At 36.9% G+C, this 20,977-nt stretch overlaps 1 protein-coding gene across 2 annotated transcripts; it reads right to left on the bottom strand.

Moving 5' to 3' along the window:
• Window positions 1–985: 985 nt before the first annotated feature.
• tcf25 (transcription factor 25 (basic helix-loop-helix)) lies at window positions 986–19,462 on the bottom strand. Of its 2 annotated transcripts, XR_007881062.1 has the most exons (19): window positions 19,117–19,462; window positions 18,260–18,406; window positions 18,070–18,144; window positions 17,713–17,837; window positions 16,953–17,018; window positions 15,235–15,317; window positions 12,646–12,776; window positions 12,295–12,394; window positions 10,710–10,803; window positions 10,151–10,243; window positions 8,366–8,471; window positions 7,813–7,972; window positions 7,582–7,669; window positions 7,229–7,387; window positions 7,053–7,143; window positions 6,184–6,263; window positions 5,998–6,073; window positions 5,184–5,383; window positions 2,835–2,974 (listed from the first exon to the last, which is right to left on the bottom strand). XR_007881062.1 is itself a non-coding variant. In XM_051380476.1 (18 exons), exons 1-18 carry the CDS (start codon window positions 19,336–19,338, stop codon window positions 2,807–2,809), a joined length of 2,064 nt encoding a protein of 687 aa, XP_051236436.1. In that variant the 5' UTR covers window positions 19,339–19,460; the 3' UTR covers window positions 986–2,806. The 2 variants fall into 2 exon arrangements, 1 of the variants encoding a protein (XP_051236436.1); XM_051380476.1 differs by lacking the exon at window positions 5,184–5,383 and having other exon boundaries at window positions 986–2,974; window positions 19,117–19,460.
• Window positions 19,463–20,977: the final 1,515 nt, after the last annotated feature.

Here is a 20,977-nt window from a genome sequence, read left to right as displayed (position 1 = left end):
TGTTTTTTGCAGCTTAAATATGTCCAAGTGTCTAGTCATAAACTAAAATGGATTGAAAAGTCATCCTAAGTAAATATTCCCATTATTTTAACATAAGCAGCCATGTTTTTCTGAAATGAATGCTGATGTAACAATAAGATTTAATGCCAAGACAGTATGGCAATCTACTTAAGAGTTTCAGTTCAGGTTTGAGGAAAAAGGACATCCAGTGTAAGGTGCAAGATTTCTATTGGAGAGTGTTGAAGGTGTTATTATATCTACAGATATTATTTATAAACAGATATTATAGTTAGTGTCCTATATTTACTGACAATTATTTGCCCTAAAAAAAAGATCTTTAAAAACTGGCCTTTTCGATTTACTGCCTATAATTAGAAATGTAATTAGTGAGTGTTCAGTCAGGGTTTTTTATTTTTAAAGTATGTTGCGCCATTAACAAAACGTAGGCCTCCATAAAATAATCTGCAGATTGAAAATCATCATAAACTGCAGCCCTACACACATTTGAACGTGAACGAATCAAATTTGCAGTAGTTTTTGGAGAAGTGAGAGTTATTGTTACTGATTTTCGGCTACTGTGATTTTCATTATTTATGCAGTTATAACAAATTGTGCAGCAGTGGTGGCAACATTGGAGTCACATCAGACGACCTCTGAGCCTCACACAGCTCCTTCTGAGGCACTGATATGAAAGCCTTTCTATACTGCCGATTGATCACATGAAAAGTTTCAACAGCCTTAACCATAGCTCCAGGTGAACTGGGAACAATGACATCATTTGACTTTGCAGCACAATCACACTGTGTTATCATGCGGCTCACTGAGTAACAGAGTTAGTGTATGGATGGCTTCAGTATGTATAGAGGGTGATTTGTTCAGTGTCTCCACAGTTTATATCCTGGGAAGCCTTTAGGTCGAATATTTTCTATCTTTAACGAAAATCTGGAGCACTAATTGTGGCTAAAAAGTAAAAAGATACACAAAAGAGATTCATGATTTTATTTTATTTTTTAAAAGAGCTCCAACTGGTATCCTTGTGTGACATCTTTTTGTGTAAAGGGTTTGATAGGAAGACAAAATAAGCACATCATGAGACAGATTCTTGCTTCTGCCAGATGAAAACGATGTAAGGGCTTCGGCCAAGACGGCATCTAATTCTGACAAAAAAACAGCAACACAAGAGTGAGAGACTGGGAAATGGTGAAACATAAGAGATGTAGGTTACAAGTGATATATATTGTTGGTGTGTTGCCACAAGTATAGTTACAGCTTCAGATTCCAAGTGGGAATCAGCAATATTGAGTGAGGTCATGAGTGCAAAGGAAATATTAAAGTCAATTTAGGAAAAACATAAAATATCTGCCATACTACTGTACTGAATATATCTTGATGAAGAGCAGCAGACTACTGGAAAAAATCAGTAAGCCAAAAATAATCAAATATTGGAAAGCCAACTCAAATTAAGATGTGGGAAACTGTTCCAAACACAGGGGCCGGAAGGAAGAGAGCATAAGAAAACAGGATAACAGCAGACACCCTGCAGTAATGATTTACACAAGAATAAAAAAACATGAACTAGAAGCCCCAAAAAATGTGACCAGATTCTCAGACCGCAGTTTTGTAATGACCATGTGACAAATGTGAGAAAAATATCAATTTAACCAGCAAATTTTTCTTTTTTCCCAGCATTGTGACAGTTTGGATTTAGTAAACAATGAAATAAGCAGGAGACAGGACTAAACAAATTAACAAATGCAGTCACAACAGAATCAGCCCTAACAGGATCTCACTAAGATCCCATCAGAAATGAATTTGAAGCAACTTTTCTGAAAAACTGTAATGCTATTTGTGGTGCTGTTTGTAGTACGAAGATCAGTCATATTATTTTATGTGTTTGTTTCCTCCTTTCTTGGGAGTCAGTTGCCATGTTTTGGAACTTTTTAGCAAGCGATTTGGTAGGAAAGCACAGAAGGCTGAGGGGTGGGTACACACAGCTGTAATTCACAGAAGAGCTTTGTGTATATTGACTTTTTAATTGATGTGTTTTACTACATATTTTGTTTTACATCAGATTAACTCTTTACAAGATGATTATGGTGACAGTGTCCCTTCAGAAATGATTCTCTGAAAAATGTTACGAAATTTCTCCTAATTGTTTGGGTGGGTTTATCTCAGTAGTCCGTTTCCTAGAAATGAAAGATCTAAATGGTGGGGTATGACTTGCTGAATATTCCCAACATGAACACCCAATTGAATTGATATCCCATTAGCAAATACACACCAAACAGATTTAAAACTATTGCCTGGCTCACAATTTAACCATGAAATATTCCACGTTCAGATAAAACAAGCGTGTTACACATGATTAATTAGCCTACAGTTTTTACAGATACTGAAAGTTAAAATGGGCTTTGATGTGTTGAACTGCTTTTCCAACGATGCACTTTAATGTAAGTGATATGAGCTGTTCAATAAGAATAAAAAGTCTGATTCTGTGGCAAAGAAAAAAAAATTCAAGTGCTGCAAAGCCAAACGTTGAATCCATGATACAGAACATCCACTCAACATGAGGACTGTTTCAACTTTGTTCTTATTTCATAAAGCAGTGTTTGTGAACATTAAAAACTCTAAACCACAGGAGGAAGTACTATTCAGTTGTCCCACTCCATCTCCTTTTAATTATTATAAACACAATTAAATATTTTCATTTTTCTTAATGTTATGACATTTATTAAGTTTATTTGTCTATTTGATTCCTCTTCATCCTCACACTTGAAAATTCCACCTCTGTCTCCCTCCTCCTCAGTCAGTCCCATTCCTCCTCATCTCTGTAGGGGTTGTCCTCTCTCGGCGGCTCTTGAAACCTGATGTTTGCCAGCATGTCCCTCATCGCCACCATTAGACGATTCACTTCCTGGTTAAGCTCCTGACCGGCTCGAGCCACTTCCATGTCATCCTCCTGCCTCAGTCCACCCTTAACAAGAAAAGAGACAGTATACAGATATCTGGAATCAAAGTACTTTCTACCTTAGTCCATTGTATCTTATCTTTTCTTATATTTCTTATATTTTATCATTTGTCAAGAGTATTTTAAGAAAATCCTGCTATAGTTACCACTAGTTCAACAATCTCACCCCACTGGAAGCAATTGATTTGTCTTGTTATTTTTTTTTTTTTATAAGCTATTTTATTTCCAATTCATCCTATCATTTTATTTTGTCTGATTTTCCTGGTTCAACAATGTAAAGCATTTTGTAAAATTGTTTTGAAAGTCCTGTATATTTTAAGTTTACTGTTATTGTTATTATAAATTATGAACTTATATTTTTTAAAAAACAATGCACCCTCAACCAGGGTAATCTAGGGTTGTGTTATATATGTTTTCAGATTTGTAACTCTATTTCTGTAAAGAAGAAAAGAAAAAGAACTCGGCAGCACATCTTACTTACTCTTAACTATATTTCTTTTATCCATATTGTATCTCTTCCTCTCCATAAGTGGATAACATGATCAGGATGGATATAACTGTCCTGATGGAAACATGCCCTGGGCCCATCTGTTAACATTAAGCATGTATAGCTGACCCACAAGATGTTCAATGTGTGGCTGTACCTGATATGTATCTTAAAGTGGCTGTAGTGCACACTGGCAGTGGACTAAAAGACCAACAATGAGAAACTAAACTCTGTAACTTCACATATTAAAGTCTCTGTATACAAAAACAGAGAAATATGCATACACAAACGTTACGTAACATTTATGATCACCTGGGTACACATTGTTTTATGTTGAAGACGCGGTCTTAAAATTTGGACATAAACCAGACTCGTTCTAGCAACAATAAAATCCAGCACTAAGTAGCATTTAAGCCTTTACATTATTCAGTACACATTATGGGCCATTTACAGACTGTTATGATGTTACAGGAATCTTTCACATTATTCTGATGGCAAGTTTTTGTTTGTAGAAAATAAAACAAACCCAGTGGAAACGGATTTGTTGCTTTCAGCCCGTTCCTCTAATACCCCTAGAAAACGCCAATATGATGCACATTGCTGTGTGGGACAGTGCCTTTTTTGTTGCTACTACTAGGGGATCAGAAAATTCCAAATTATACACACATTATTGACACACATTCAAAAAATATATATTTTCCCAAAAGACTGGATCATTCAGGTTGAAATACAGAGTATATAAACCTTATTAATATACAACTGTGGTCAGCCAACAACAACTATGGTTATGTATGGTGCTACTGCAGTGCTGTCTACTGAGCTGAGCAGCTCTGAGTTGAAATGTTTACATAAAAAGGCCACAAGTGGGTTAACAGTATGTGGGACTGTCCTGTACACTGCAAAACGTTCCATAAAGTGTTAACTGGCCATAATGTATGTACGTTAAATGAACATATGAGGTTCCATTAGACTGAAAATGACAATTCTAGATCTCGCTGTCCTACATCAAAATGTGTTTGTCGCCATATGGTCTCGGCCAAACTAAAGTCCATTCTGAGTGAACAAGGGGTAGGCAAATAATGTGGAGTAAATGAGCGGTAAGAGCAAACACTCATTTGTTGCTGAGGACAATATGCACTAAGGATTACATGGCAGTTTGATTTATGTAACATAACTAATTGGTTAATAGAGTGAATTTCTGCTATTAAAAATAAAAAAAATGCTAGACAGCTTTAGATTAACATCCACTTCTTTGAGAAAAAGAGCTTAAATTATCCACTTCTTTCTTTCACATCAAACACTCAAACACAAAGCACTGTACAAAGAGTCAAGAGTCTGTGAGAGTAGACATCAGAAGCCACAGATTCTTATGCCAGTCTTCTGCACTCAATTTTTCTTTGAATAGAATATAGGCAGCAGGTGCATGGTTTTGGAAGTCAAAGAATTCAGACCAATTCAGACATCAAAATGAGGGCCAGCTATTGTCGGAATGAACGGTTTGATCAATGATTAAATAAATGTAAATAGTGTTCAACTAACACTCCACTAACATTCCAAATATTTTGTTCCTCTAAATACAGCTAACATTCAAGAGTGGCATGAAAATGTAAAATGAATTATAATATAAATTATATATCAACAAACTTGACTATTAGGAAAGAGACTGCAAAGGCAAGGCCACAAACACCAAAGAACAAAACAGTAACAACATTCATGAAGTTGACATACCGGGAAATGGTGGACAGACTGTTAACTGTAACAAGGTCATATGCTTTCTTTGATATTTTTCAGTTGTCATCCCCTTAGGGTAGCCATGGGTGTTTAGAGGAAATATTCCATCAGTTAAGGATTTTGTTCAGATGGTTTCCCAGATTTCTTCTTTCTTTTACCAGTTCAGACGCTTCCACCAGCCCTGGAGGTTCAGGCCACTAAATGGGTGTATCTGTGTGTTATTTTAATACTCGTTAAATAGAAAACACAATATTAAACACAATTTACATTGCGCTTGTTTTTGATTTTGGAAAGTAAACTCAATAAAATAGATCAGAGCATTAAGAGGATAATTTATGATTTTAGGTCAGTTCGTAGTGAATTATTCACAGGCTCTGTGAGTTTACACAATTTGTTACAAATGAGCTTGATTTGAATGTGGGACTGTTGATCACATGATTTTCCAACATCCACACTTTGGGTTCTTTGTTAGTTTTATAGGAAGTTTTTTATTTAACACCTACAGCAGCAGGATGTGTCCTCAGACGACAGAATGCCTACAGTTCATTCTTCAGATTGAGGAGGGACTCAAATTCACAAATTATAACCGAGATGTACAGCATAAAAAAAAACATGTGAATTTAATTTTAGGTTGCAATTGCCATTTGAGTGTTTAAAACAGTTGGATTTAATTTTTTTAATTCCTGGAAGACAACCATAATGTAAATCCTTCCATAAAACGAACTCATAACTCTGTTTTCCCCACATACAAACCCTAATCATTATTCAAGACCTATTTCCTACTGGACCTAACTTGCCTGATCCAACTCACCTGAAGGTTGAAGTTTGGCAGCAACGACCGGAAAAACAGTGACAACGTGCTCTCATTGGATGCACCAACATGCTGCCTATATGCAGACACAAACACACACACACACACACAGAAGTCTCATTAAAGTGTAAATGCAAATTGACAAAGCCTGGTGGTTTGTGCACAGGTATGTGGGTCCTCCAATACCTCTCTGGTCGGGTATACGACATCACTGAGTCCAGTGGAGGCAGAGGGTCAAAGCCCATCACAGGCTGACTGGTCACCTCCTAAAGATGTCAAACAAATGAACAGGATTAGCGTCGTTTCCTCAGGGATGCAGTTCAGAGATACAGGAACACTCCAGAGGTGATCAGCATTATATTGATACTTTAAAGCCAGATGTGGAAACAATTTATCGGGCCAAGTTTCTCTAGCTTTGTTGTCCCAACAATCATACGTACACTTGTAAACACAGATTATAGGATAATCTGAAAGTCTGTGAGTTACCACTGGTTGTACATTGGTAATATATTGTTACACTTCTTCTTGGTGTTCCTTTTGTTGTGTTGCCTTGGGTGACCATAATTATGATTCAGAAAGAAAAAACACAACAAATTTATCAGAGAAAACATGTCTTTTTCCATATTGGATTGAACAGTTTGATACATCAAATGCTTTGTTGTATTTTTGTTTGTTGGCTTTGTGTTAATGGTATAAATGAATTCATAAAAAAACCAAAAAGCTATATATGGTTACATCTATGGGAAATTAAATATGGGCATGTGTAATCTCAAATTTGATCCACAGACTGGTAGTGTAAAATCTGAGTTATAAATCAGAGAGCATTGGCGCATGCAGATAAAGACCATCTCAGACTGGGACCTCGGGGATCGAGAGACCACATGTTTCTTGTAGTGTGATTATAAATTCTTTCCTTGCTTGTGAACATACTTAAAATTTGGATAGCATATTTGAATTCTGATCCTACTGATTTTACCTCTCACCCTTAGTGTCTATTGGGGAGTGGATTGAGGACTGAATACAGTGAATTGTGTTAAAGTGTGGTTGTTTCTCACTAGAGGCAGGCTTGATGTGGCTTCTTTGATTTCAGAGAGGAGAACGTGGCGATGGATGTTCCTTGGTGCACTCTGATACCTCTGCTTTCTCCTAAAACAGAGCGAAGAATAAATGCTAACATATGGAGCATAACTGCACAGAAATGTAGGCAGCAGAGTAACTATTGATATCTTACTTATTTTGGCAGTCCTCCACCTGAGGGTCTTTGGCATCAACTCGACGAAGCACCTCTTTCACAGACTCTTCCAGCCACAGCATTACTGCTGCCTCCCTCCACAGGCTGCAAGTCCTCCCCACATACAGTGAAGTAAGTTCAGCCAGGGCTGGGGGCTGCCTAGAGACATAAAGCAGGATGAAATTTCAAAGTGGGAAGAGGAAAAAAACAATACAATAGACAATAATATAATGTATTAGTTATAATAAATGGCAATACAGTATAAATTAAACCATGCTATATTAATATCACAGTTACATTTCATGGAGGTAATTGCTGGATTTGCAACACTCCACAAATGGAGAATACATTACCCTATCTGACTCTTTGGGCCAAAGAAGGCATGTGCAGTGACTGTGGAATCTGGCTGCACAGTACACAGATCCAGTAGAGGCATCAAGACTGCAGAAAACACATTTACAGCAAAATATATGTGAAAATACACATGTACAACTTCTTTGATGTGAATGGCAAGTGATACTTACTATACTGACTGAAGCGATCATGTCTAAATATTTATATAATGGTAGTGGTTCATTTCAAACCTCCAGGGAACATGATGAGAGAGTCTTGCAGCATCAGGTCAGCTTTGTGTCTTTCTTTGTTACTTTCTTCAGGATCCATATCTTCCTGCTGACTGAGATGGAAATGGCAAAGTGCAGTGGAGAATGCAAAATTTGGCAGCTGGGACAGATTCCTGTGCACCTGAAACGTAAACAAACCATTACTGTATCTCACTGAAAAGGTAACACTGGAACACTAACACACACACACACACACACAAACACAAACAAACACACACAGACAGAGGGTCCAAAATTAACACAAGCCAAGCAACCAATGAAGCAAAATTAAAAATAAAGTGGGGTCACCGGTGGCCGGTAAATAATTTGGAATAACAGTGCATTCACAGGTTTACATTGATGTGTTTTTAGATGCACTGGCTGAGACTAATATAAAGCTCAAAACGTTCTACTTTTAATTACTGTTTTTAGTCAAATATTGCATGATGCAGCTGACTGCTTGACTGCTAAACTTTCTCAGTTTAGCCAAAAAAGTTCATTTTGGACCCTGTCTGCAAATGGTAGCACACTTTACCTCCCAGTCCTGATATAACTGGAGGAGAGACTGGTACTCTCTGGAACGCAGCGTCAGGAAATCAATGAGCAGGAGCATGCAAAGTGGGTCAGAGTCTGGGTCCAAACTGAAAAGAGACCACAAGCAAATGATTACTACAAGCACCAAAACACAGACCAACCAAATATCTGAATCCAAGTTCAATTAAGAGTCTCATCCCACACTCCAGAAAATCTTGGTCACTGCTGTTCTGTCCATGAAACACACTGCTGGTTATAGCTGAGATTTAGCTTAAATTCAAATATTCCCACTTTTGTGTGTGTGTTTGAAAGGGGAGGGTGAAGTGCGGGAGTTGCATTCTACAACTACACCGTTAGAAGCCACTAAATCCTACACACTGGTCCTTTAAGTAACCATGGTGTCTTTCGCAACTGACAACGAAATAAGTGAATTAATAATGATTTTGTCAGTTATTGCTCGAAAAAACACAACAGGCGAATAAAAATACGATTGTTTCTTTTCTCTAAAACAGTGGATTTCAGTGTTAATCATATTATATGCGGGTTCAAAGAGTGCATTTTAAGATTATGTTATCAATCACGTTGGCATTTTAAGTTAACTGTGATTTAATAAGTGCTGGTTGGAGGAGGACAGCTGTCAGCTTTTATTCCCATACTGCTGCTTTACAAAAGGACCAGAACATAGCTGTCAGGAAGCCAGAGTTAGATGAAAATTATAGATAAGCATTGACCATTATATGGATAGGCTGTAAAACTAAAGCTATGGCAGACTGATGGCTGCAGTGCATGGGAATAGCCCTCAAAGTGTGCATAAAGCCTTACATAAGTAGTGTCTGTACAAGCATGATACAGGAGGTTTTATGTTATGTAATGAGGTTTAAAACACTTACAGTGACTGTTTTGTGGTTTTTATTAGCAATTTATATTTATTTATATTAACATGTGTTTCACTATGTCAGTGTTATAAAGTTTAATAAAAAAAACAACAACTTCATCATCAATAAAACAGCACACATTGGGGATGTGTATGCCTGAAACACATACTCAATAGTTTTTCACCTTGAAATAAGTTTAAGGTGTACATCATCACTCTGCACAGATAAAAGGTGATATAACCATAACCTACAACAGCCAAATTGTTACTTGACTACCCTCTGTTCCTGAACAGGATTACCACTGGCAGAACACAAACCAAATAGCTGAGTTAAGTTTCTTTGAAGACTATCTCCCAAGTCTGATGACTGCTGTTGGTGATTATTTTATTCAAGGAAATAAGAGTTCTTTTTGTTTAGCTGACAAGCCATGTGATCATATGCAATTCTTTCCTATGAGATGTCTAAACTGCCACCTTCCTTCTCTTTGTAGAAATAGAGAGGGTCAGAGATAATTGGAAACAAAGTAGACAAGTTAGTCATAAAGAGGCCGTGGCCATAATGACTGTAACTGAGGTAAAAGTTAAGTTATTGGGCAGCATTTAAATTGAGAAGCTTGCATCCTTATCTCTCTCATTTTACATTTTCCCTTTAACTCAATATACACTACTCACAAAAAGTTAGGGATATTCCACTTCGGGTGAAATTTATGGAAAATGTAAAAAGTTGATGCTACAGTGATATTATATCATGAAAGTAGGGCATTTAAGTAGAAGGTCAACTTAAGATCACCTGGAAAGGTTATAGTGCATTTTATGTACATTCTGAAATTTCACCCGAAAGCCAAATATCCCTAACTTTTTGTGAGTAGTGTATCTTATCTTTTCCCGCTGCTTGAGCTTTTCCCCTCGTACCTCAGGATCAGTTTGCAGTACTCCAAAGCCGTCCGTGGGCATCCTCTCTTCTCCAGGAACATCATGTGTTTATAAAGAGCCAAATAAAATGCCCTGCAAACAGAGATAATTGAATCATTGAATTGTTGAGTCCTGTAAACTCAAATTAACGGTCCAGTGTGTAACACTTCGGAGAATGTATTGGCCGAAATGGAATATAATATTCATTCGTATGTTTTCATAAGTGTCAAATCATCTGAAAATAGGAACTGTTGTGTTTTTGTTATATTAGAATGAACTGCTTTTATCTACAGCGGGTCCTCTTCCACAGAGGCTCCCATATTTCTACAGAAGCCCAGAATGTACAAACCAAGAACTGACTCTAGATAGGGCTACCATAGTTTCTCCTACACGTTAGGAAGGCTTAGCTATATTCAAACCATTGCAATAAACAACCTCGCCACTAAATGCCACTTAATCCCACACACTGGTCCATTAAGTTACAAATAATAATCTGGGGGGACCCAGCCTCACAAAAGCAACATGTCTGACAAAAGCAAAAAAATAGGGAAAAACCAACCTGTTCTCTGGTCTCAGATAATCAAGTCTGCAAGTACCTGAGGTCAGACTGAATAAAGGGTGAAAAGCGCACTCAAAGCTGTACAAGGCCCTCTCTGAAAAAAACAAAAAGGGAATTTATACATTTTCACAGAAGTATCAGCAAGCTGGGTATGTCACAGTATAAAGAAAGCACTACTAAACACAGGGTTGTGCCAGTTATGTTCTTTTTACAGGTCACTTCACCAGCAGGGCTTTCAAAAACACCCAAACTGAAAACCACTGTCTTTATTTCTCTGCCTTATGTTAAAGTTCATCCGATGTTATTAAATTAGCCAGGGTATAAGACAAATGCCCTTTGTTGAATGATCCCTCTGGCCTTCTTCTACATAAACTATTTTAGCTATCCGGTCAAGGGGAGGGCCCGTGATAATAAACCTAGTATTGTGCTTTTCATGGACCATGAACTTTGATTTTTTTTTTTCAAACAATGGCTGTTTTGTTGATTTGAAATCTACAAAATCACACTGACACTCAGCACAAAAATAACCACAATTATTTCGCTTGATAATCTGACAAAAATTAGTAAGCAGCATCTTTGGCATCTTATATCAATATTTTGAATAGTTCTAACAAGTAAAGACTGTAAGTGAGACATTTTTATTTATTTTTATCTATTTTTCAGATAATGTCAGAATATTTTTCAGATAATTGTAAGAATGTCGCTTCACAAGAATCTTTAAAGAGTTCACATAACCGGCACCTGAGAACTTTGATCATTATTGCTAGAGGGAAGTGTTTGCCATTGTGGTATTGCTTACCCACCGACAAGAAAAAAAACAGGATAAAAATGGAAATGTTTGGTACTTGATTTTGTATGATACCATGTAGTGCAATAAAAACATTGATATGGTCAAAATGCATTTATAACAGGAATAACTGTTGTAACAGAAAAATACTTTTTTTTAAATTGTAAGGGCAAAGGGAATGATTTGTCATGCCCTTAATGAAAGAGTATCCTTGTTGGGAGAAATTAAGAGATAAATTAAAAATGACAAATGTACAGCACGTCCCCTGGTAGTTATAATGACAACAGTTCATGTTTCTGCAAAAATCTGGTGTCAAAAAAAGTACAAAATTAGAACAGAAGGTGCGTTTGTAGTAAGCAGGCTCTGTTTATGCAAGAAAAAACTCATTTAGCATTCAACGCAGACCAATAACTTCTGGGTTAATACTTGATAACAGCTTAAAAATATAGGAAGAAATCATTACACACTCAATGGAACAAATAATACTGTTTTTTTTTAAATTTTAAGTTACATTAATCTGTTGGACTTACAAATGATTCTGGTCAAACATAGTGGATCCCTGGGTATGACTCTAAAACACTGCTTATTAATTTGATACCTGGGTCATTGCTGGGCCCTAAACTCATTTATAGTCTTGTCTTTGATTTAGAATTTATATGTATATAGGATGGGTCAAATGCAGGGGACAAGTTTATTTTCATGTATGTAAAATGCTGTAAATGCTGTATATACTGTGAAAATGACAATAAAAAGACTTTATCTTTTATATAATTAATGGAAGGAGCCTATAATTCTCACCTATGAGGTCCCTGGCCATCTCCTGATCCTCCTGTATGCGGCAGACATCAGAGAGCTGCAGCAAGGAATCAATGTGGTAGGGGTTAAGCTGTAGCAGGGCCTGGGGAGAAAAAGATGAGATGGACAAAGACATTAAGTCAGAAGAACAGAAGAAAATGTAATAAAGTTGTATGTTTATGAACGAGGATATTTTAATTGCATCTGTCCATTGTTTATACTGATGATGCTTCCACAGTGTAATTTCATGCCCATTCAGGATAACACTAATTTTATGGATCCATGAAAACATCAGTACTGAGGATGCCTGATATGAGAAATTGAAGTGCACAGCAGAGATTAACTTCTTTTTACCACAATGTTGTTGGGATCCATGGACTCGACAGCATCCAGGAACTTGAACTGTACTTGCTGGTAGTCCCGACTGTGCTCAAAGGTGAAGTACTGAATGCCATCTTTTGACTGCAGTAAGGTCATCGAGATTCCTGTAGAGATGTTAAGCAGATTTAAGAACAACACCACATGACACCACAGGCTGATGCAAAGTGAAGATATATTAAATCATTATATTTATATTAAATATGAATATATATATATATATAATTGAATACATTTAATATTAAACACTAATAGAATTGAATAATCAAGAGTACATGATGAGATGAGCCCAGCAAAAGTGCAAAAGTGTTTTATTAACATAAAAAAGTTATAATCACAAAACTAATGATTCCAGCTGTAACTTTGTTTACTTGCACTTTAACATTACTTTTAAAATTAATAAAATGATTGCCTACTTATTATAAATAAATAAAAAACATGATTTATTGAAGCTTTTGCTGCCCATGATTATTTGTTTGCTGTTTGAATTTTGTGTCTACACTGTCTGTACTAAAATAACTGTAAATCATGGTCAACAGAAAAAAACAACAGTATTAATCACAGAGAGACCCTAACGCAAGAAATCCTAGATTTTAGCGGTGATGTTATGAGTGGTAACTTCCATATTGCATAGTTTGGGCCTCAACCTTATTATAAAGGACTATTCCTGCATAATTGTCAAAGTGAGCAAATATCTGAAGTATGTACAGAGCTGTTCATAAGCACCGGCTGCCTGCCAAACAGCCAACTACTCATGCTCTACATGAATGTGAGTTTGTGTGTGTGTGTGTGTGTGTGTGTGTGTGTGTGTGTGTGTGTGTGTGGGTACATGCTCAGCTGAGGGGGTTTGTCCAGCCGAGTAGAGAGCGGAGACAAATAAAATGATGACGAAACGCATTAAGAGTTGCATTGATTGCACAAAATGGGATACCTCGCAAAACGCTGTAGCCAGCAACTTGACGATTGAGCACTAAGCATCAAAAAGTCCACCAAAAGCGCTGCATTTCCCATACACACACCACACAGACGTTTATGAGCTTAATGAATTAGCTAATTAATGACTTTATTTACACTGCAGTTTTTACAACAGAGCCGTCTCTAAGATGCATTGCAAACAACAACAACAAGTAACAGGCCTGTCATTTGAGAAAAATTTAGGCAACGTTTCAGCCTTATATATATATTATTATATGTAACTAATGTCAGATGCCCTAAATTATGCTTTAAAAATAAAATATGGTGTGATGTAAACTGCCTGTAATTTATATGCTAAAGTATATATATTTTGCCACACTTTATTAGTTTACATTAATGGTCATCCTGTAACCTGTGAGTCATTTTCTTCTGCTTTGTGTGTAACAAAGTGAATGTTCATTCTTAAATTATATCTTTATATATCATTTTGTCTTTTCTCATATCAATAGAGAAGAAAAGGGAGAGGAGAGATACCAACCAAAAGGAAATTTCAGTGTAGTGGAAATCAACAGACTCTGACGGGCTTCTTAAAGAAGAAAACTGCTGGTCAGTTGTTCAAGATTAATTAATTAATTAATATCAGAGTTTATGATTAAATAGTTGTCTTAGAATGTTCTAGAGGCCCCCCAAATTTTTATCTGCTATCCTTATAGAAAGCCGAGGATGTACTACGCGTACTGAAAGGGCAGGGTTTGTCACTTTAATAGCTACAAACATTTGTGGGAAAAATAATCAAATTTAACCATGGCATGAAAGGAAAGATTACACAATGCATCAAAGGTGACTTTCAGTATGAACACAATGAGGCAGTCTTTCTGATGACGTCAGTATTACAAAAACAACATTCAGACGATTTTATGCTGGCTAAATATAAGAATATATATTGCTACTAAGGTAGTTCAAGACTCTCACCACTAATCAATCGTTGGTTGTGCTTCCTTCAGACTACAAGGTGCATAACTATCTAAAAGTGCTGTGGGCTGTTTATGTACTTGTCAATTTTAATTATGTATAATAAAAACAGAACAAATAAAGACCTCTAAATTGCTATAATTTGCTGTACGATGGTTTAAACTAAGACTCTAATATAATAACTTAATATCCTTAAATAAATAAGCCCATATAGATAGTTAGATGGAAAGTGGTCTGAAAAGAGATAGAATCTGAAATTGTCATAATTACAATTTTGTGCGTCTGTTTTTGCATATAAATCTTCGACCACTGGGCCACCATGACGCCCATTTTTAACTGCATTAAACTACTATTTGTGCAAGCGCTTGGAATATAAACAAAGGACAGTCATTAAAATTGCCAGATTGCTTATTTGAAATTATACATTTAAAAAAAAAAATGTTGTTTTAAAAATGTCCCGATTATGAGTTATTAATGCGGCAAGTCCGAATCTGGGAATATATTGCCAACTGCCATTGAGGCGCATGCGCACTTCTTTTCTCATAATTATGACTTTTTATCTCATAATTTCGACTTATTATCTCATAATTTCGACTTACTTTGAAGATATTTTTATTATCAAGACTAAGTTTTATTTGTCTTTTTTTATAATTCAGATGACTGAAAGGAAAAGCCTACCTGGGCGGCTAAAGCGGGGCCAGCTGTCCTTGGGACTGGTCATCCAGGTGCTACGGTGAAACTGTCGGTTTCTCTGACGAGGTCTGTCAAAAGAAAACAGGGGAAAAAAGGGAAATGAGCACACGGATATAATCTACATACAGTGGCAAGAAAAAGTATGTGAACCTTTTGGAATTTTATGGTTTTCTGAATAAATTTGTCATAAAATGTCATCTGATCCTCATCCAAGTCAAGGGTATTGACAAATAAAATGTGTCTAAAATAATATTTTTTTGATCTTTCATGTCTTTATTGAGAACAACCAAAAAAACCTCATAGTGCTTGTGGAAAAAGTATGTGAACCCTGGAGTTAATGACCTCAAAAAAGCTAACTGAAGTCAGGTTTTAGCACACCTGGAGTCTCGTTAAGATAATAAGTTTGGAGGTGTGGACTACAGCTACATTGACTCATAAAAACCCCTCAAATGTTTGGAGTTTGCGCTGCACAAGAAGAACATGCTTATGTGAGCCATACCTCACACTTTAGAAATTCACCAGTCAACAGTTAGGCAAACAATCTACAAATGGAGACACTTTGGGACTGTTGCTACTCTACCAAGAAGTGGGCGCCCAGTCAAAATGACACCAAGAGCACAACGAAGACTCATCAATGAGGTAAAGAAACAACCCCGAATGACAGCCAAAGATTTGAAGGCATCATTGGAACTTGCTAACATCTCTGTTCATGAGTCTACAATACGTAAAACACTGAACAAGCAGGGTATCCACGGCAGGACACCACGAAGGAAGCCACTGATTACTAAAAAGAACATTGCTGCACGCCTGAAGTTTGCAAAAGAGCACATTGACACTCCACAGCGGTATTGGCAAAATGTTTTGTGGACTGATGAAACTAAGATTTAACTATTTGGAAAAAACACACAGCACTACATCTGGCGTAGAAAGGGCACGGCATATCATCATGAAAACATCATCCCAACCGTAAAGTATGGTGGAGGAAACCTCATGATTTGGGCCTGCTTTGCTGCATCAGGGCCTGGCCAGTGTGGAATCATTGAGGGGAAGATGAATTCCCAATTATATCAGACAATTCTTCAGGATAATGTGAGAATGTCTGTACATCAGCTGAAACTGTATAGAAGGTGGGTGATGAAACAGGACAACGACCCAAAACACCGGAGCAAGTCCACAACAGAATGGCTTCAGAAAAACAAAATCCTCCTTTTGGAGTGGCCAAGTCAGAGCCCAGACCTCAACCCAATAGAGATGCTATGGATTGACTTGAAGAGGGCCATACACATGAGACGTCCACAGAATATGACAGAGCTAAAGCAGTTCTGCCAGGAAGAATGGGCTAAAATTCCTCCTCAACGATGTGCAGGTCTGATCCACAGCTACAGGAAGCGCCTGGTTGAGGTTATTGCTGCCAAAGGGGGGGTCAACCAGTTATTAATTCTAAGGGTTCACTTACATTTTGAATGTTGAATGAGTGTTCAATAAAGACATGAAAGATCAGAATTTTTTTTGTGTTATTATTTTTAGACGCATTATGTTTGTCAATATCCTTGACTTAGATGAAGATCAGATCACATTTTATGACAAATTTATTCAGATAACCATGAAATTCCAAAAGGTTCACATACTTTTTCTTGCCACTGTATATTGAGGGTGTAGGCCACTTCCAAACCAGGTTGCAAATATTTTCCTTTTCTTTTTACCTTTGGTCCCCTTGAACAGCTCGAGCCCCAAAATATCGTTTCAGCTCCGTCTCTGGGTTGAGATTCCTAATGAATTGAAAGGGAAAAAATAACATTCAACTCTTGACAGGCGACAATGTGGGCCAGGACAAGATTCTACAACACAAATGAAACTAATCAAAGCATGATTCTGATATTGTTTTCCATTTTATTTATATAGCACCAATTCATAACAATCTGCATGGTTGCATCTCTGAAGACAGCAGCCTTCATGACATTACATGCTTTGCTACCAACAGAGATGCATTTATCAGCTAATTGAAATGACTTGGTTCGACATTGATGGTTGTGTGGCCAGATGTGCAACATGTTAAAAAAAAAAAAAGCTTTAACCAGTGTTGATTCACTGCAATGTACAGTATCCCCTGAGATGGACAGCCTCCAGATAGTTTGCTCTTCCTGTGTAAGCCAAGCGCCACCACATGGAGTGAATTATGAATCACAGAAATGTATGAATGTAAACGATGCTACTCAGTCAGCCACTGATCAAGTCAATTCAGCTGTCAAGTCAAGAGCTGTTTCAGCATTACTACTCCAATAAACATATGTATAAGTGTGTTATTTTGAAGCCTAAATTTATTTAACACAATAACTATTTGAATAATATAGTAAACTAGAACCCAGAGTCTTGTGTGCATGTAGATGTACAAATAAAATAATAATAAATAAATACTTCACCACCAAGTCAAGTCTGGGAAGTTAAAGAAAGGTATCGCCTCACCTGTGCTCCACATGTAACACTGATCTTCTGTCAGAGCCTCCACAATCCTCATTTTGCAAACTCAGACCATTGGACTGCTCCAGGTTCTCCAGCAGTAAATCAATGTTATCATCTGGTACAGCCTCCTGGAAGTCATTAAAAAAACCCACAGTGAATAAACCACATTTAATTGTTTGCTTTTAGCCTAAAAGTCAACAATTTAGTGCATTGTGTGTGCAGTACTTCTTTCTAGCTCTGAAGAGTGTTTGTAAGATACTTTTGAATATGAATAATTAAAGAGTACATATGACTCATTATATTATAGTTTTACAACTGTCATGCCAGAGCAGATAAAGATTCCCTTCTCAACACATTTACCTGCCCATCGTCTGACGTCACTTTTGTCTTCTTCTTTTTCTTCTTCTTTTTAACTCTATCTCCAGAAGATGAAGACTGAAGAAAGAAAAGAGAGGTGACAGCTTAATATATGCAAAGATGTACACTTAGATCAGCAGAACATTTAGGTCAAATCAGAGGAACACAAAAAGACACATGGCTTTATATTTACCTTTGTAGATCCTTCCTCTTGCTTCTGCTCCGGTTTCTCAGTGTCTCTGTTATCATCATTCGCCAGGCCACTTGTTTTATTTCCATCTGGTTTCTCTGCCTCTTCATCAGGTGAGATTTTCTCTGCCTCATTGTCTGCATCACCAATCTAGTAAAAATGTGAAATTGGCAAGCAAGTGTTAAATAATGCAGTGCTAAACATGAGTAAAAACCCCATATCTAGATAGAAAAAAGCCTCCAACATCAAGACAACAACATATGTTCCTTAAATATTTCCATGGTTGAAATACTCTCTGTTGTGAACTATAGCTTGTGGATCGTTTGTGGCGTGAATAAAAAGTAAGTGTAGACCAATATTGTGGTTGGTGTAGCTCACTTTATATAAAGTGAGCTACATTCTTCTTCAATCTTTATTAAAAGGCAAGGCCAGTATGAATCCACTATCAACTTTATTATCTGCTTTAATAGCTGTGAACATTCACATCCACATCTGTTTGATCAACAATGAATAGATAAATACTTTACCACAAAGTAAACAAACACTGTAACTGTAGGGGTAAGTTGCATCAGGCGCAAATTAAAGTCTAATGTTAGCTTTGTTGTCAGTGTTCAGGAAGGTGAAATAGACCAATCCCAATCATTTTCTAGTGTGACAGACAAACTGTTAGCTAACCTTAAACTACAATTGAATACAGCTGTGAGTTTGGTTAAATAAGACGAGCTAACGCCACACGGTTAGCATGTGTTAGCAAGGTCTATCAACAGTGAGCTCTAACATTCACATTTGCTTGGAGGAAACACAAACTCATGTTATGTTACAAGAAACACCCACGCTGCGGAATTACACCGTCACCTTACCAATTCATAAATGTTGCTGAAGTTTTTCTGAGCCTTGTTTTTCTTTGCTTTTCGGCCACTGCCTTTCCTTTCAGACAGGGGAGAAACATTAGCCGAGTCCAGCTGCTCCTCTTCGGCCGCAGCTTGCTCCTCCGGGCTCTCAGCCAAAGTTAGATCTCCCAGATCCAGGGCCTCCTGACCCCGCTGTTTCCCCTTGAGTCTTCGCAGAGCCCGGGTAGACATTGTCCGCTACTCGTGGGACACATACACTTCAATATTGGCGATTAAAATAGTTTTCAGTTAGCTGACAGACACAACAAACCAATGCAATGAGGGTGAATCCTAATGGTTTCTCTTTCTTCTTCTTCTACCTGTCGAAACGTTTCCGAGTGTGCTAGCGCCCTCCACAGGATAGACGGAGAATTACACCAACTACAACTATTAGTTCCTATCAATGTCGATTCTTTTACAGGGGCCAATTATATTAATCAAATCACTGTAAATGTTAGCCAAGTATCTAAGTTTTAACTATTTGATTATAATAATTATCTGTCTAAACTTAACTATGTGTCTGTCTGTCTGTCTGTCTGTCTGTCTGTCTGTAACAATAAAACAAACAGTATGTAAATCAGAACAGGAGAAACAAGTAATACATAAGGCAGCTAAACAGACTATTCAAGGATAAAGATTTAAAGTGTGACTTGACTTGTAATATGCAGATTTGTAAATACACAATGTAGGCAGCTGATACATACATTAGACACCATACATTGAAAACAGTTGGCATGAGCAGTGCCAAGACAATAGTATCCATGTTCATAATGTCTTGGCATGTAGGAACAAATTGCCTTTCAGTCGGTGGTTCTTCCTCGCCAGACAAAATACAAAAAGAAGAAATTACCAACATTTGACAATCTCCTACAGGTCTCAGGACTGCGAAGTTTGCATTCAGTCTTCTTATTCTGCCAAGCGATACAATATCCATCCTTTTACATTTGAATTACAACAAAAATAAGTTGGACATGTGTTTGTTGATATGTTTCTACAAGATTCCTTTTATATTTTAAAGTCATTCTAAATAAGCTATTCCCTTGATATTTACCTTGTGGAAATTTGTATTAGACTATATATTTTGTTCATTTATTTTAAAGTTAAAATTTGTAATTACTTTGAAACAGCCTCAGAGTATAAAATGTCTGTTTGTAGTTCTCTCCTGTAGCAGGAGGTGGCAGCATTAATCCAAAATTGCCTGAACAAGACAGACAAGTTTTTAAAATAACTTGAATTGGTACGTATTGGTATGAGCTCAGCACTACAGGCTGACACACTCAATTGTCATTAATTATTAACCAAATCTTATTGAGTTGGTTATAGGTAAAACTAATTTAAAAAATGTACACAAGACACAGGACTTTAACTAAGAACTATTTATTAGAGGCATTAAAATATATTGATGATACTCTAAATCCATCCAAGTACTGTACATTGGTTGTGTCTCACATTTCACAGCCCCACAAACTAAAATAAGGAAGTATCATTATTACCATACTACCTCTGTAGTTTCCACCCAGACTCCAGCTGCTCAAAAGGTCAGCTGTTGCCAACAAAAAGAAAACCTGAAACACGTGAAAAGACATCCCACCAGCTGGCAGAACACGTCTGACAACCTGCAGCAAAGCCAGATATATTCCATCTTAAGTCAACAGAAGATGGCAATGACACAAACAATGTGAGAAAAGAAACTCGTGAGAAAAGAATGGGAAATTCTGATGTATTGAAATTCAGTCTTGAAAGAAGGAAGTTGCAAATGTCATTACTTAAAATAATTTTCCAGAGGAAACTATTAAAATAAAACACATAAACGTACAAACACACAACATGA

The sequence above is a fragment of the Dicentrarchus labrax genome, unplaced genomic scaffold (assembly GCF_905237075.1).
Source record: "Dicentrarchus labrax unplaced genomic scaffold, dlabrax2021, whole genome shotgun sequence".
In the NCBI taxonomy this organism is placed as follows: Eukaryota; Metazoa; Chordata; class Actinopteri; family Moronidae; genus Dicentrarchus; species Dicentrarchus labrax.
This window is presented reverse-complemented; position numbering and strand designations above follow the sequence as displayed.

Coding starts and splice junctions, on each gene's coding strand:
- tcf25 (XM_051380476.1), bottom strand. CDS start 19,338: ATGTCTACCCGGGCTCTGCGAAGACTCAAGGGGAAACAGCGGGGTCAG. Junction 10,804..12,294: donor GATGGCCAGGGACCTCATAG/GTGAGAATTATA, acceptor TGTTTTTTTCAG/AGAGGGCCTTGTACAGCTTT. Junction 10,244..10,709: donor TATCTGAGACCAGAGAACAG/GTTGGTTTTTCC, acceptor CTCTGTTTGCAG/GGCATTTTATTTGGCTCTTT.